This window comes from Scyliorhinus torazame, chromosome 1, assembly GCF_047496885.1.
Source record: "Scyliorhinus torazame isolate Kashiwa2021f chromosome 1, sScyTor2.1, whole genome shotgun sequence".
NCBI classification, from domain to species: domain Eukaryota; kingdom Metazoa; phylum Chordata; class Chondrichthyes; order Carcharhiniformes; family Scyliorhinidae; genus Scyliorhinus; species Scyliorhinus torazame.
The window spans coordinates 419,781,736-419,798,020 of NC_092707.1; the positions used below are offsets into that span (position 1 = coordinate 419,781,736).

A 16,285-nucleotide genomic window follows, 5' to 3' on the forward strand; every position below is an offset into this window, starting at 1 on the left:
ATGCTGCCCGTTGGCGCGGCGCCAACCCCTCCAGCTCCGACCTAGCCCCCGGAAGTGCGGAGGATTCGGCACCTTCCAGGCGGCCCGAAGCCGGAGTGGTTCCCGTCGCTCTAGGCGCCGGTACGGGCCCCCCCGCCGATTGCGGGAGGATCTCGGCCAAAGTTTCCCATCACAACAACCCTGTTCCTTTTACTCCTTTACAAAATCTGTCTACCTATCTGCTCCTCTATCTCCCGCTGGCTGTTGGGAGGCCTGTAGTAAACCCCCAACATTGTGACTGCACCCTTCTTATTCCTGATCTCTACCCATATAGCCTCGCTGCCCTCTGAGGTGTCCTCCTGTAGTACAGCTGTGATATTCTCCCTAACCAGTAACGCAACTCCGCCTCCCCTTTTACATCCCCCTCTATCCCGCCTGAAACATCTAAATCCTGGAACGTTTAGCTGCCAATCCTGCCCTTCCCTCAACCAGGTCTCTGTAATGGCAACAACATCATAGTTCCAAGTTCTAATCCAAGCTCGAAGTTCACCTGCCTTACCCGTAATACTTCTTGCATTAAAACATATGCACTTCAGGCCACCAGACCCGCTGTGTTCAGCAATATCTCCCTGTCTGCTCTGCCTCAGAGACATAAGAACATAAGAACTAAGAACTAGGAGCAGGAGTAGGCCATCTGGCCCCTCGAGCCTGCTCCACCATTCAATGAGATCATGGCTGATCTTTTGTGGACTCAGCTCCACTTTCCGGCCCGAACACCATAACCCTTAATCCCTTTATTCTTCAAAAAACTATCTATCTTTATCTTAAAAACATTTAATGAAGGAGCCTCGACTGCTTCACTGGGCAAGGAATTCCATAGATTCACAACCCTTTGGGTGAAGAAGTTCCTCCTAAACTCAGTCCTAAATCTACTTCCCCTTATTTTGAGGCTATGCCCCCTAGTTCTGCTTTCCCCGACCAGTGGAAACAACCTGCCCGCATCTATCCTATCTATTCCCTTCATAATCTTATATGTTTCTATAAGATCCCCCCTCATCATTCTAAATTCCAACGAGTACAGTCCCTGGCCCTATTCCCGAATTCTCCCTGGAGATGTGAGGAAAAACATTCCCACCCAGAGGGAGGTGGGAGTCTGGAACTCGCTGCCTGAAAGGGGGGTAGAGGGGGAACCCTCACAACTTTCAAGAAGTGTTTCGATCAGCTGTTGAAATGCCGCAGATACAAGGCGACGGACCAAGAGCTGGGAAACGGGATTAGGTGGGTGGCAGGGGTGTGATGGGCCGAAGGGCCTGTTTCCGTGCCGTAAAAACTCTGTGAGTCCTTCCATACTGCTGTCATTGATTCCCTGATCAAAATTGCGACACCCCCTCCTCTTTTACCACCTTCCCTGACTCACCTGAAGATATTGTATTCTCGAATATTGAGCTGCCAATCCTGCCCCTCTCTCAACCATGTCTCAGTGACAGCAGTGACATCATGTCCCCATGGTTCAATGTGTGCCCTCAAGCCATCTCCTTGTTTGTCAGACACCTCCTTGCATTAAAATAGATACCAGCCAATCTTGCCAAACCCCCTTGTTACTTAACTGTTCCCGAACTTCCTGACTCACTTGACGTCTCCTCTAATGTTGGCTGTGCATCTATCCCTGCTGCACCTTCTCTCAGGGTCCCAGCTCCCTGCCAAGTTAGGTTAAACCCTCCCCAACTGCACTAGCAAACCCCCCTGCAAGATGCTGGTCCCATTTCAGTTCAGGTACAAACTGTCCGCCTTGTGCAGGTCCCAACATCCCCCAAAATGGTCCCAATGTCCCAGAAATCTAAAGCCCTCCCTCCTGCACTATCTCTCCAGACATTCATTCACCTGGACTAACCTCCTGTTTCTATACTCACTCGCACTTGGCACCGGAAGTAATCCAGAGATTACTATCCTCTGGGACCTGTTTTTGAATCTACTTCCTCGCTCCCTAAATTCTGCTTCCAGGACCTCATCCTGTTTCTGCCGATATCGTTGGTACCAATGTGAACCACATTATCTGTCTGTTCACCATCCCCCTTCAGGATGGCCATTGTTCGTTCAGAGACATCCCTGACCCTGGCACCAGGGAGGCAACGCACCATCCTGGAGTCTCTTTTGCAGCCACAGAAACACCTCTCTGCTCCCCTTACAATTGAATCGCTGACCACTGACATTCTCCCCTCCTGTGCAGCAGCCCCACCCACGGGTGCCATGAAGTTGGCTGCCAATGCTTTCCCGACACAGGCATCTCCCCCAACAGTATCCAAAACGGTCTATCAGTTAGAAAGGGGGATGGTCACAGGGGACTCCTGCACTACCTGCCTCCCTCTAATCGGCCTGGTGGCCATGCCCTTTCTGCCTGTCCAGTCCTCACCTGCGGTGTGACCACCTCACTGAGCGTGCTGTCCACGACCTGCTCAGCGTCGCGGATGCTCCACGGTGAATCCACCCTCAGCTCCAGCCCCGAAACGCGGTTAGTCAGGAGCTGCAGTTGGACACACTTCCTGCACACGTGGTCACCAGGGACAACTGAAGCTTCCATGATTTACCACATAGCACAGGAGGAGCACATCAATCTCCACAAAGACTGCAGTGCTTCAGGGAAAATGCCCAGTCCTGTCTGTTCCAGGCAGTGATAGAATGGATTTTAAAGGAGTTCTTACCGGTGATATTCAACTGGGTTCCACTTCCATACACCTCAGACCACACCCTACAGTAATAGACACTCACATCTTCCTGTTGGATATTTGTGATTGTTAGAGTGACGACATTATTGGAGATATTTCTGGTAGATTGAAATCGGTCTTTTAAATCTTCTTCCATTTCCACAGAATTATCAGCACGGTGTGTAGCAAACCATTCATAGCCTCTCAGACTGCGTCGAAACCAGTGCAGGTCAGTTCTACTCAAGTCAACATTCTGAAATGAGCATTGTATCTGGGCAGTGAGAGCCTCTCTGACATTCAGCACCTCCGGCTGACTCAGGATGGGAGAATTTGCACCTTTAAGGGAAAAAAATAGAAAGGTCAAAATCAGTATCTGTATAACTGATTCAGTCCAAAGTCACTGCTCCGTTAACTAAAGGAAATGGTCATCAGGATTTAAACTGGGGTATTAGCTGTAGAGTAATATCCAGGAGTATTAGCTGTACAGTAATATCCAGGAATATTAGCTACAGAGTAATATCCAGGAGTATTAGCTACAGCGTAATATCCAGGAGTATTAGCTACAGAGTAATATCCAGGATTATGAAATGCAGAGTAATATCCAGGAGTATGAAATGCAGAGTAATATCCAGGAGTATTAGCTGTACAGTAATATCCAGGAGTATGAAATGCAGAGTAATATCCAGGATTATGAAATGCAGAGTAATATCCAGGAGTATTAGCTGTACAGTAATATCCAGGATTATGAAATGCAGAGTAATATCCAGGAGTATTAGTTGTAAAACAGAGATGAGGAGGAATTTCTTCAGCCAGAGGGGGGTGAATCTGTGGAACTCTTTGCCGCAGAAGGCTGTGGAGGCCAAATCACTGAGTGTCTTTAAGACACCTGGGGGTCACCATCACCAACAGTCTGTCCTGGTCCACTCACGTTGATGCAACAGTCAAGAAAGCCCAGAACGTCTCTACTTCCTACGGAAAATAAAAAAATTTGGCATGTCTGCATCAACTCCCACAAACGTCTACAAATGTGCGACAGAGAGCATCCAATCCGGCTGCATCCCAGCCTGGTATGGCAACTGCTCCGTCCAGGACCGCAAGAAACTGCAGAGTGTGGTGAACTCAACCCAATGCACCACACTAGCTTTCCACCCCCACATTGATTCTGTCTACACCTCCCGCTGCCTCAGGAAGGCAGACAGCATTGTCAGAGACCCCTCCCACCCAGGCATTGCCTTCTTCCAGACCCTTCCATCAGGCAGTAGATACAGAAGTCTGAAGACCCGCACATCCAGACATAGGAACAGCTTCTTCCCCACAGCTACCAGACTCCTCAACGACTCCCCCTCGGACTGATCTGTTCCCTCGAAGAATATTATTCACTTGCACTATGATGCTCTTTAAGATGAGATTGATAGGCTCTTGATTAGAACAAAGAACAAAGAACAATACAGCACAGGAACAGGCCCTTCGGCCCTCCAAGCCTGCGCCTGTATCCTTCTGCACCCCGTCTGTTCATGGGCCTATCCAGATAAGTCTTAAAGGTCGCTCACGTATCTGCCTCGACCACCTCACTTGGCCGTGCATTCCAGGCCACCACCACCCTCTGTGTAAAAAACTTCCCCCGCACATCTCCACTGAACCTTTCCCCCCTCACCTTGAACCTGTGCCCCCTTGTAATTGTCATTTCCACCCTGGGAAAAAGTCTCCGACTGTTCACCCTATCGAGACCCCTCATAATTTTATAAACTTCTATCAGGTCGCCCCTCAGCCTCCGTCTCTCGCTCTCTCTGATTAATAAGGGATCAGGGGTTATGGGGAGAAGGCAGGAGAATGGGGTAAGAAAATGTCAGCCATGATTGAATGGCGGAGCAGACTCGATGGGCCGAGTGGCCTAATTCTGCTCCTATGTCTTATGGTCTTGTGTTCATATGGTGTAATACCCAGGAGTATTAACTGCAGAGTAATATCCTGGAGTATTAGTTGCAGAATAACTACCCAGCAATATCAGTTTCCAGTGATCTCGGACAGTCCTATGGTCACAGTATTGGGCTGAGGGGGAGCAGATTTCAAACAGAGATGTGGAGAAATTACTTCTCTGAAGGGGTCATGGATCTGTGGGATTCGCTGCCCCAGAGTGCGGTGCACGTCGGGACATTGAGTAAATTTAAGGAGGAGATTCCCAGGAGGAGATTCCCAAGTGTTGACGGAGATGTTAAACGTTTCCAAGGAGGTTTTGAGGGTGTCCTTGAAGCATTTCCTCTGCCCTCCTGGGATTCGCTTGCCATGTCGAAGCTACCAGGAGAGAGCTTGTTTCGGGAATCTGGTATCAGGCATGTGGATGATGTAGCCAGCCCAGTCGAGATGATCGAGATGGTCAGTGCTGTAGCCAGCCCAGCGGAGATGATCGAGGTGGTCAGTGCTGTAGCCAGCCCAGCGGAGATGATCGAGGTGGTCAATGCTGTGGTCAGCCCAGCGGAGATGATCGGGGTGGTCAGTGCTGTAGCCAGCCCAGCGGAGATGATCGAGGTGGTCAGTGCTGTAGCCAGCCCAGCGGAGTTGATCGAGGTGGTCAGTGCTGTGGCCGGCCCAGCGGAGATGATCGAGGTGGTCAATGCTGTAGCCAGCCCAGCGGAGATGATCGAGGTGGTCAATGCTGTAGCCAGTCCAGCGGAGATGATCGAGGTGGTCAGTGCTGTAGCCAGCCCAGCGGAGATGATCGGGGTGGTCAGTGCTGTAGCCAGCCCAGCGGAGATGATCGAGGTGGTCAGTGCTGTAGCCAGCCCAGCGGAGATGATCGGGGTGGTCAGTGCTGTAGCCAGCCCAGCGGAGATGATCGGGGTGGTCAATGCTGTGGCCGGCCCAGCGGAGATGATCGTGGTGGTCAGTGCTGTAGCCAGCCCAGCGGAGATGATCGGGGTGGTCAGTGCTGAAGCAAGCCCAGCGGAGATGATCGAGGTGGTCAGTGCTGTAGCCAGCCCAGCGGAGATGATCGGGGTGGTCAGTGCTGTAGCCAGCCCAGCGGAGATGATCGAGGTGGTCAGTGCTGTAGCCAGCCCAGCGGAGATGATCGAGGTGGTCAGTGCTGTAGCCAGCCCAGCGGAGATGATCGAGGTGGTCAGTGCTGTAGCCAGCCCAGTCGAGATGATCGGGGTGGTCAGTGCTGAAGCAAGCCCAGCGGAGATGATCGAGGTGGTCAATGCTGTAGCCAGCCCAGCGGTGATGATCGGGGTGGTCAGTTCTGTGGCCGGCCCAGCGGAGATGATCGAGGTGGTCAGTGCTGTAGCCAGCCCAGCGGAGATGATCGGGGTGGTCACTGCTGTAGCCAGCCCAGCGGTGATGATCGGGGTGGTCAGTTCTGTGGCCGGCCCAGCGGAGATGATCGAGGTGGTCAGTGCTGTAGCCAGCCCAGCGGAGATGATCGAGGTGGTCAATGCTGTAGCCAGCCCAGCGGAGATGATCGAGGTGGTCAGTGCTGTAGCCAGCCCAGCGGAGATGATCGAGGTGGTCAATGCTGTAGCCAGCCCAGCGGAGATGATCGAGGTGGTCAATGCTGTAGCCAGCCCAGCGGAGATGATCGGGGTGGTCAGTGCTGTAGCCAGCCCAGCGGAGATGATCGAGGTGGTCAATGCTGTAGCCAGCCCAGCGGAGATGATCGAGGTGGTCAATGCTGTAGCCAGCCCAGCGGAGATGATCGGGGTGGTCAGTGCTGTAGCCAGCCCAGCGGAGATGATCGAGGTGGTCAGTGCTGTAGCCAGCCCAGCGGAGATGATCGAGGTGGTCAGTGCTGTAGCCAGCCCAGCGGAGATGATCGAGGTGGTCAGTGCTGTAGCCAGCCCAGCGGAGATGATCGAGGTGGTCAATGCTGTAGCCAGCCCAGCGGAGATGATCGAGGTGGTCAGTGCTGTAGCCAGTCCAGCGGAGATGATCGAGGTGGTCAATGCTGTAGCCAGCCCAGCGGAGATGATCGAGGTGGTCAGTGCTGTAGCCAGTCCAGCGGAGATGATCGAGGTGGTCAGTGCTGTAGCCAGCCCAGCGGAGATGATCGAGGTGGTCAATGCTGTAGCCAGCCCAGCGGAGATGATCGAGGTGTTCAGTGCTGTGGCCAGTCCAGCGGAGATGATCGAGGTGGTCAGTGCTGTAGCCAGCCCAGCGGAGATGATCGGGGTGGTCAGTGCTGTAGCCAGCCCAGCGGAGATGATCGAGGTGGTCAGTGCTGTAGCCAGCCCAGCGGAGATGATCGAGGTGGTCAGTGCTGTAGCCAGCACAGCGGAGATGATCGGGGTGGTCAGTGCTGTAGCCAGCCCAGCGGAGATGATCGAGGTGGTCAGTGCTGTAGCCAGCCCAGCGGAGATGATCGGGGTGGTCAGTGCTGTAGCCAGTCCAGCGAAGATGATCGAGGTGGTCAGTGCTGTAGCCAGCCCAGCGGAGATGATCGAGATGGTCAGTGCTGTAGCCAGCCCAGCGGAGATGATCGAGGTGGTCAGTGCTGTAGCCAGCCCAGCGGAGATGATCGGGGTGGTCAATGCTGTGGCCAGCCCAGCGGAGATGATCGAGGTGGTCAGTGCTGTAGCCAGCCCAGCGGAGATGATCGAGGTGGTCAAAGCTGTGGCCAGTCCAGCGGAGATGATCGAGGTGGTCAATGCTGTAGCCAGCCCAGCGGAGATGATCGAGGTGGTCAAAGCTGTGGCCAGCCCAGCGGAGATGATCGAGGTGGTCAGTGCTGTAGCCAGCCCAGCGGAGATGATCGGGGTGGTCAGTGCTGTAGCCAGCCCAGCGGAGATGATCGGGGTGGTCAGTGCTGTGTCCAGCCCAGCGGAGATGATCGAGGTGGTCAATGCTGTAGCCAGCCCAGCGGAGATGATCGAGGTGGTCAGTGCTGTAGCCAGCCCAGCGGAGATGATCGGGGTGGTCAGTGCTGTAGCCAGCCCAGCGGTGATGATCGAGGTGGTCAATGCTGTAGCCAGCCCAGCGGAGATGATCGGGGTGGTCAGTGCTGTAGCCAGCCCAGCGGAGATGATCGAGGTGGTCAATGCTGTAGCCAGCCCAGCGGAGATGATCGGGGTGGTCAGTGCTGTGTCCAGCCCAGCGGAGATGATCGAGGTGGTCAGTGCTGTTGCCTGCCCAGCAGAGATGATCGGGGTGGTCAGTGCTGTAGCCAGCCCAGCGGAGATGATCGGGGTGGTCAATGCTGTGGCGGGCCCAGCGGAGATGATCAAGGTGGTCAATGCTGTGGCGGGCCCAGCGGAGGTGATCGAGGTGGTCAATGCTGTAGCCAGCCCAGCGGAGATGATCGGGGTGGTCAGTGCTGTAGCCAGCCCAGTCGAGATGATCGGGGTGGTCAGTGCTGTAGCCAGCCCAGCGGAGATGATCGAGTTGGTCAGTGCTGTAGCCAGCCCAGCGGAGATGATCGAGTTGGTCAGTGCTGTAGCCAGCCCAGCGGAGATGATCGAGTTGGTCAGTGCTGTAGCCAGCCCAGCGGAGATGATCGAGTTGGTCAGTGCTGTAGCCAGCCCAGCGGAGATGATCGAGTTGGTCAGTGCTGTAGCCAGCCCAACGGAGATGATCGAGGTGGTCAGTGCTGTAGCCAGCCCAGTCGAGATGATCGGGGTGGTCAGTGCTGGAGCCAGCCCAGTCGAGATGATTGGGGTGGTCAGTGCTGGAGCCAGCCCAGCGGAGATGATCGAGGTGGTCAGTGCTGTAGCCAGCCCAGTCGAGATGATCGGGGTGGTCAGTGCTGTAGCCAGACCAGCGGAGATGATCGAGGTGGTCAGTGCTGTAGCCAGCCCAGCGGAGATGATCGAGATGGTCAATGCTGTAGCCAGACCAGCGGAGATGATCGAGGTGGTCAGTGCTGTGGCCAGCCCAGTCGAGATGATCGGGGTGGTCAGTGCTGTAGCCAGACCAGCGGAGATGATCGGGGTGGTCACTGCTGTGGCCAGCCCAGCGGAGATGATCGGGGTGGTCAGTGCTGTAGCCAGCCCAGCGGAGATGATCGATATGGTCAATGCTGTAGCCGGCCCAGCGGAGATGATCGAGGTGGTCAGTGCTCCAGCCAGCCCAGCGGAGATGATCGAGGTGGTCAATGCTGTGGCCAGCCCAGTCGAGATGATCGGGGTGGTCAGTGCTGGAGCCAGCCCAGTCGAGATGATCGGGGTGGTCAGTGCTGTAGCCAGCCCAGCGGAGATGATCAAGGTGGTCAGTGCTGTGTCCAGCCCAGCGGAGATGATCGAGGTGGTCAGTGCTGTAGCCAGCCCAGCGGAGATGATCGAGGTGGTCAGTGCTGTAGCCAGCCCAGCGGAGATGATCGAGGTGGTCAATGCTGTAGCCAGGTCAGCGGAGATGATCGAGGTGGTCAATGCTGTAGCCAGCCCAGCGGAGATGATCGGGGTGGTCAGTGCTGTGGCCAGCCCAGTCGAGATGATCGGGGTGGTCAGTGCTGTGGCCAGCCCAGTCGAGATGATCGGGGTGGTCAGTGCTGTTGCCTGCCCAGCGGAGATGATCGGGGTGGTCAGTGCTGTAGCCAGCCCAGCGGAGATGATCGAGGTGGTCAGTGCTGTAGCCAGCCCAGCGGAGATGATCGAGTTGGTCAATGCTGTAGCCAGCCCAGCGGAGATGATCGAGGTGCTCAGTGCTGTAGCCGGCCCAGCGGAGATGATCGAGGTGGTCAATGCTGTGGCCAGCCCAGCGGAGATGATCGAGGTGGTCAGTGCTGTAGCCAGCCCAGTCGAGATGATCGGGGTGGTCAGTGCTGGAGCCAGCCCAGTCGAGATGATCGGGGTGGTCAGTGCTGGAGCCAGCCCAGCGGAGATGATCGAGGTGGTCAGTGCTGTAGCCAGCCCAGTCGAGATGATCGGGGTGGTCAGTGCTGTGGCCAGCCCAGTCGAGATGATCGGGGTGGTCAGTGCTGTTGCCTGCCCAGCGGAGATGATCGGGGTGGTCAGTGCTGTCGCCAGACCAGCGGAGATGATCGAGATGGTCAGTGCTGTAGCCAGACCAGCGGAGATGATCGAGGTGGTCAGTGCTGTGGCCAGTCCAGCGGAGATGATCGAGGTGGTCAATGCTATAGCCAGCCCAGCGGAGATGATCGAGGTGGTCAATGCTGTAGCCAGCCCAGCGGAGATGATCGAGGTGGTCAATGCAGTAGCCAGCCCAGCGGAGATGATCGAGGTGGTCAGTGCTGTAGCCAGCCCAGCGGAGATGATCGAGGTGGTCAATGCAGTAGCCAGCCCAGCGGAGATGATCGAGGTGGTCAGTGCTGTGGCCAGCCCAGCGGAGATGATCGAGGTGGTCAATGCTGTAGCCAGCCCAGCGGAGATGATCGGGGTGGTCAGTGCTGTTGCCTGCCCAGCGTAGATGATCGGGGTGGTCAGTGCTGTAGCCAGCCCAGCGGAGATGATCGAGGAGGTCAGTGCTGTAGCCAGCCCAGCGGAGATGATCGAGTTGGTCAGTGCTGTAGCCAGCCCAGCGGAGATGATCGGGGTGGTCAGTGCTGTAGCCAGCCCAGCGGAGATGATCGAGGTGGTCAATGCTGTAGCCAGCCCAATCGAGATGATCGAGGTGGTCAATGCTGTGGCCAGTCCAGCGGAGATGATCGAGTTGGTCAATGCTGTAGCCAGCCCAGCGGAGATGATCGAGGTGGTCAATGCTGTGGCCAGCCCAGCGGAGATGATCGGGGTGGTCAGTGCTGTAGCCAGCCCAGCGGAGATGATCGAGGTGGTCAATGCTGTAGCCAGCCCAGTCGAGATGATCGGGGTGGTCAGTGCTGTAGCCAGCTCAGCGGAGATGATCGAGTTGGTCAGTGCTGTAGCCAGCCCAGCGGAGATGATCGAGTTGGTCAGTGCTGTAGCCAGCCCAGCGGAGATGATCGAGTTGGTCAGTGCTGTAGCCAGCCCAGCGGAGATGATCGAGTTGGTCAGTGCTGTAGCCAGCCCAGCGGAGATGATCGAGTTGGTCAGTGCTGTAGCCAGCCCAGCGGAGATGATCGAGGTGGTCACTGCTGTAGCCAGTCCAGTCGAGATGATCGGGGTGGTCAGTGCTGTAGCCAGCCCAGCGGAGATGATCGAGATGGTCAATGCTGTGGCCAGACCAGCGGAGATGATCGAGGTGGTCAGTGCTGTAGCCAGCCCAGTCGAGATGATCGGGGTGGTCAGTGCTGGAGCCAGCCCAGTCGAGATGATCGGGGTGGTCAGTGCTGGAGCCAGGCCAGCGGAGATGATCGAGGTGGTCAGTGCTTTAGCCAGCCCAGTCGAGATGATCGGGGTGGTCAGTGCTGTAGCCAGACCAGCGCAGATGATCGAGGTGGTCAGTGCTGTAGCCAGCCCAGCGGAGATGATCGAGATGGTCAATGCTGTAGCCAGACCAGCGGAGATGATCGAGGTGGTCAGTGCTGTAGCCAGCCCAGTCGAGATGATCGAGATGGTCAGTGCTGAAGCCAGCCCAGCGGAGATGATCGAGGTGGTCAGTGCTGTAGCCAGCCCAGCGGAGATGATCGAGATGGTCAATGCTGTAGCCAGACCAGCGGAGATGATCGAGGTGGTCAGTGCTGTAGCCAGCCCAGTCGAGATGATCGGGGTGGTCAGTGCTGGAGTCAGCCCAGTCGAGATGATCGGGGTGGTCAGTGCTGGAGCCAGCCCAGCGGAGATGATCGAGGTGGTCAGTGCTGTAGCCAGCCCAGTCGAGATGATCGGGGTGGTCAGTGCTGTGGCCAGCCCAGTCGAGATGATCGGGGTGGTCAGTGCTGTAGACAGCCCAGCGGAGATGATCGAGGTGGTCAGTGCTGTGGCCAGCCCAGTCGAGATGATCGGGGTGGTCAGTGCTGGAGCCAGCCCAGCGGAGATGATCGAGGTGGTCAGTGCTGTAGCCAGCCCAGCGGAGATGATCGGGGTGGTCAGTGCTGTAGCCAGCCCAGCGGAGATGATCGAGGTGGTCAGTGCTGCAGCCAGCCCAGTCGAGATGATCGAGGTGGTCAATGCTGTAGCCAGCCCAGCGGAGATGATCGGGGTGGTCAGTGTTGTGGCCAGCCCAGCGGAGATGATCGAGGTGGTCAGTGCAGTAGCCAGCCCAGCGGAGATGATCGAGGTGGTCAGTGCTGTAGCCAGCCCAGTTGAGATGATCGAGGTGGTCAATGCTGTAGCCAGCCCAGCGGAGATGATCGGGGTGGTCAGTGTTGTGGCCAGCCCAGCGGAGATGATCGAGGTGTTCAGTGCTGTAGCCAGCCCAGCGGAGATGATCGAGGTGGTCACTGCTGTAGCCAGCCCAGCGGAGATGATTGAGGTGGTCAGTGCTGTAGCCAGCCCAGTCGAGATGATTGAGGTGGTCAGTGCTGTAGCCAGCCCAGCGGAGATGATCGAGGTGGTCAATGCTGTAGCCAGCCCAGCGGAGATGATCGAGGTGGTCAGTGCTGTAGCCAGCCCAGCGGAGATGATCGAGGTGGTCAGTGCTGTAGCCAGCCCAGCGGAGATGATCGAGGTGGTCAGTGCTGTAGCCAGCCCAGCGGAGATGATCGAGGTGGTCAGTGCTGTAGCCAGCCCAGCGGAGATGATCGGGGTGGTCAGTGCTGTAGCCAGTCCAGCGGAGATGATCGGGGTGGTCAGTGCTGTAGCCAGCCCAGCGGAGATGATCGAGGTGGTCAGTGCTGTAGCCAGCCCAGCGGAGATGATCGAGGTGGTCAGTGCTGTAGCCAGCCCAGCGGAGATGATCGAGGTGGTCAGTGCTGTAGCCAGCCCAGCGGAGATGATCGAGGTGGTCAGTGCTGTAGCCAGCCCAGCGGAGATGATCGGGGTGGTCAGTGCTGTAGCCAGCCCAGCGGAGATGATCGAGGTGGTCAATGCTGTGGCCGGCCCAGCGGAGATGATCAAGGTGGTCAGTGCTGTAGCCAGCCCAGCGGAGATGATCGAGGTGGTCAGTGCTGTAGCCAGCCCAGCGGAGATGACGAGGTGGTCAGTGCTGTAGCCAGCCCAGCGGAGATGATCGGGGTGGTCAGTGCTGTAGCCAGCCCAGCGGAGATGATCGAGGTGGTCAATGCAGTAGCCAGCCCAGCGGAGATGATCGAGGTGGTCAGTGCTGTGGCCAGCCCAGTCGAGATGATCGAGGTGGTCACAGCTGTAGCCAGCCCAGCGGAGATGATCGAGGTGGTCAGTGCTGTAGCCAGCCCAGCGGAGATGATCGAGGTGGTCAGTGCTGTGGCAAGCCCAGTCGAGATGATCGAGGTGGTCACTGCTGTAGCCAGCCCAGCGGAGATGATCGAGGTGGTCAGTGCTGTAGCCAGCCCAGCGGAGATGATCGAGGTGGTCAGTGCTGTAGCCAGCCCAGCGGAGATGATCGAGGTGGTCAGTGCTGTAGCCAGCCCAGTCGAGATGATCGAGGTGGTCAGTGCTGTAGCCAGCCCAGCGGAGATGATCGAGATGGTCAGTGCTGTAGCCAGCCCAGCGGAGATGATCGCGGTGGTCAGTGCTGTAGCCAGCCCAGCGGAGATGATCGAGGTGGTCAGTGCTGTAGCCAGCCCAGCGGAGATGATCGAGATGGTCAGTGCTGTAGCCAGCCCAGCGGAGATGATCGAGGTGGTCAGTGCTGTAGCCAGCCCAGCGGAGATGATCGAGGTGGTCAGTGCTGTAGCCAGCCCAGCGGAGATGATCGAGGTGGTCAATGCTGTAGCCAGCCCAGCGGAGATGATCGAGGTGGTCAATGCTGTGGCCAGTCCAGCGGAGAGGATCGAGGTGGTCAGTGCTGTAGCCAGCCCAGCGGAGATGATCGGGGTGGTCAGTGCTGTAGCCAGCCCAGCGGAGATGATCGAGGTGGTCAGTGCTGTAGCCAGCCCAGCGGAGATGATCGAGGTGGTCAGTGCTGTAGCCAGCCCAGCGGAGATGATCGAGGTGGTCAATGCTGTGGCCAGTCCAGCGGAGAGGATCGAGGTGGTCAGTGCTGTGGCCAGCCCAGTCGAGATGATCGGGGTGGTCAGTGCTGTGGCCAGCCCAGCGGAGATGATCGAGGTGGTCAGTGCTGTAGCCAGCCCAGCGGAGATGATCGGGGTGGTCAGTGCTGGAGCCAGCCCAGCGGAGATGATCGGGGTGGTCAGTGCTGTGGCCAGCCCAGCGGAGATGATCGAGGTGGTCACTGCTGTGGCCAGCCCAGCGGAGATGATCGAGTTGGTCAGTGCTGTGGCCAGCCCAGTCGAGATGATCGAGGTGGTCAATGCTGTGGCCAGTCCAGCGGAGATGATCGAGGTGGTCAGTGCTGTAGCCAGCCCAGCGGAGATGATCGGGGTGGTCAATGCTGTAGCCAGCCCAACGGAGATGAACGAGGTGGTCAGGACTGTAGCCAGTCCAGCGGAGATGATCGAGGTGGTCAGTGCTGTAGCCAGTCCAGCGGAGATGATCGAGGTGGTCAGTGCTGTAGCCAGCCCAGCGGAGATGATCGAGGTGGTCAATGCTGTAGCCAGCCCAGCGGAGATGATCGGGGTGGTCAATGCTGTAGCCAGCCCAGCGGAGATGAACGAGGTGGTCAGTACTGTAGCCAGTCCAGCGGAGATGATCGAGGTGGTCAGTGCTGTAGCCAGCCCAGCGGAGATGATCGAGGTGGTCAATGCTGTAGCCAGCCCAGCGGAGATGATCGGGGTGGTCAATGCTGTAGCCAGCCCAGCGGAGATGATTGTGGTGGTCAATGCTGTAGCCAGCCCAGCGGAGATGATCGGGGTGGTCAGTGCTGTGTCCAGCCCAGCGGAGATGATAGGGGTGGTCAGTGCTGTAGCCAGCCCAGCGGAGATGATCGGGGTGGTCAGTGCTGTAGCCAGCCCAGCGGAGATGATCGAGATGGTCAGTGCTGTAGCCAGCCCAGCGGAGATGATCGAGGTGGTCAGTGCTGTAGCCAGCCCAGCGGAGATGATCGGGGTGGTCAGTGCTGTAGCCAGCCCAGCGGAGATGATCGAGGTGGTCAATGCTGTGGCCGGCCCAGCGGAGTTGATCAAGGTGGTCAGTGCTGTAGCCAGCCCAGCGGAGATGATCGAGGTGGTCAGTGCTGTAGCCAGCCCAGCGGAGATGATCGAGGTGGTCAGTGCTATAGCCAGCCCAGCGGAGATGATCGGGGTGGTCAGTGCTGTAGCCAGCCCAGCGGAGATGATCGAGGTGGTCAATGCAGTAGCCAGCCCAGCGGAGATGATCGAGGTGGTCAGTGCTGTGGCCAGCCCAGTCGAGATGATCGAGGTGGTCACAGCTGTAGCCAGCCCAGCGGAGATGATCGAGGTGGTCAGTGCTGTGGCCAGCCCAGTCGAGATGATCGAGGTGGTCAGTGCTGTAGCCAGCCCAGCGGAGATGATCGAGGTGGTCAGTGCTGTAGCCAGCCCAGCGGAGATGATCGAGGTGGTCAGTGCTGTGGCCAGCCCAGTCGAGATGATCGAGGTGGTCACTGCTGTAGCCAGCCCAGCGGAGATGATCGAGGTGGTCAGTGCTGTAGCCAGCCCAGCGGAGATGATCGAGGTGGTCAGTGCTGTAGCCAGCCCAGCGGAGATGATCGAGGTGGTCAGTGCTGTAGCCAGCCCAGTCGAGATGATCGAGGTGGTCAGTGCTGTAGCCAGCCCAGCGGAGATGATCGAGATGGTCAGTGCTGTAGCCAGTCCAGCGGAGATGATCGCGGTGGTCAGTGCTGTAGCCAGCCCAGCGGAGATGATCGAGGTGGTCAGTGCTGTAGCCAGCCCAGCGGAGATGATCGAGATGGTCAGTGCTGTAGCCAGCCCAGCGGAGATGATCGAGGTGGTCAGTGCTGTAGCCAGCCCAGCGGAGATGATCGAGGTGGTCAGTGCTGTAGCCAGCCCAGCGGAGATGATCGAGGTGGTCAATGCTGTAGCCAGCCCAGCGGAGATGATCGAGGTGGTCAATGCTGTGGCCAGTCCAGCGGAGAGGATCGAGGTGGTCAGTGCTGTAGCCAGCCCAGCGGAGATGATCGGGGTGGTCAGTGCTGTAGCCAGCCCAGCGGAGATGATCGAGGTGGTCAGTGCTGTAGCCAGCCCAGCGGAGATGATCGAGGTGGTCAGTGCTGTAGCCAGCCCAGCGGAGATGATCGAGGTGGTCAATGCTGTGGCCAGTCCAGCGGAGAGGATCGAGGTGGTCAGTGCTGTGGCCAGCCCAGTCGAGATGATCGGGGTGGTCAGTGCTGTGGCCAGCCCAGCGGAGATGATCGAGGTGGTCAGTGCTGTAGCCAGCCCAGCGGAGATGATCGGGGTGGTCAGTGCTGGAGCCAGCCCAGCGGAGATGATCGGGGTGGTCAGTGCTGTGGCCAGCCCAGCGGAGATGATCGAGGTGGTCACTGCTGTGGCCAGCCCAGCGGAGATGATCGAGTTGGTCAGTGCTGTGGCCAGCCCAGTCGAGATGATCGAGGTGGTCAATGCTGTGGCCAGTCCAGCGGAGATGATCGAGGTGGTCAATGTTGTAGCCAGCCCAGCGGAGATGATCGGGGTGGTCAATGCTGTAGCCAGCCCAACGGAGATGAACGAGGTGGTCAGTACTGTAGCCAGTCCAGCGGAGATGATCGAGGTGGTCAGTGCTGTAGCCAGTCCAGCGGAGATGATCGAGGTGGTCAGTGCTGTAGCCAGCCCAGCGGAGATGATCGAGGTG

General features: G+C 57.5%; 1 protein-coding gene across 1 annotated transcript in view; it reads right to left on the minus strand.

The window, feature by feature from the left end:
- The window catches only part of LOC140412136 (junctional adhesion molecule C-like), a 377,296-nt gene that overhangs the window by 239,661 nt on the left and 121,350 nt on the right, over positions 1 to 16,285 (minus strand). The window contains exon 3 of the mRNA XM_072500801.1: positions 2,679 to 3,017. Within this exon, the coding sequence (XP_072356902.1) occupies positions 2,679 to 3,017 (339 nt within the window). The remainder of the gene's footprint in view (positions 1 to 2,678; positions 3,018 to 16,285) is intronic.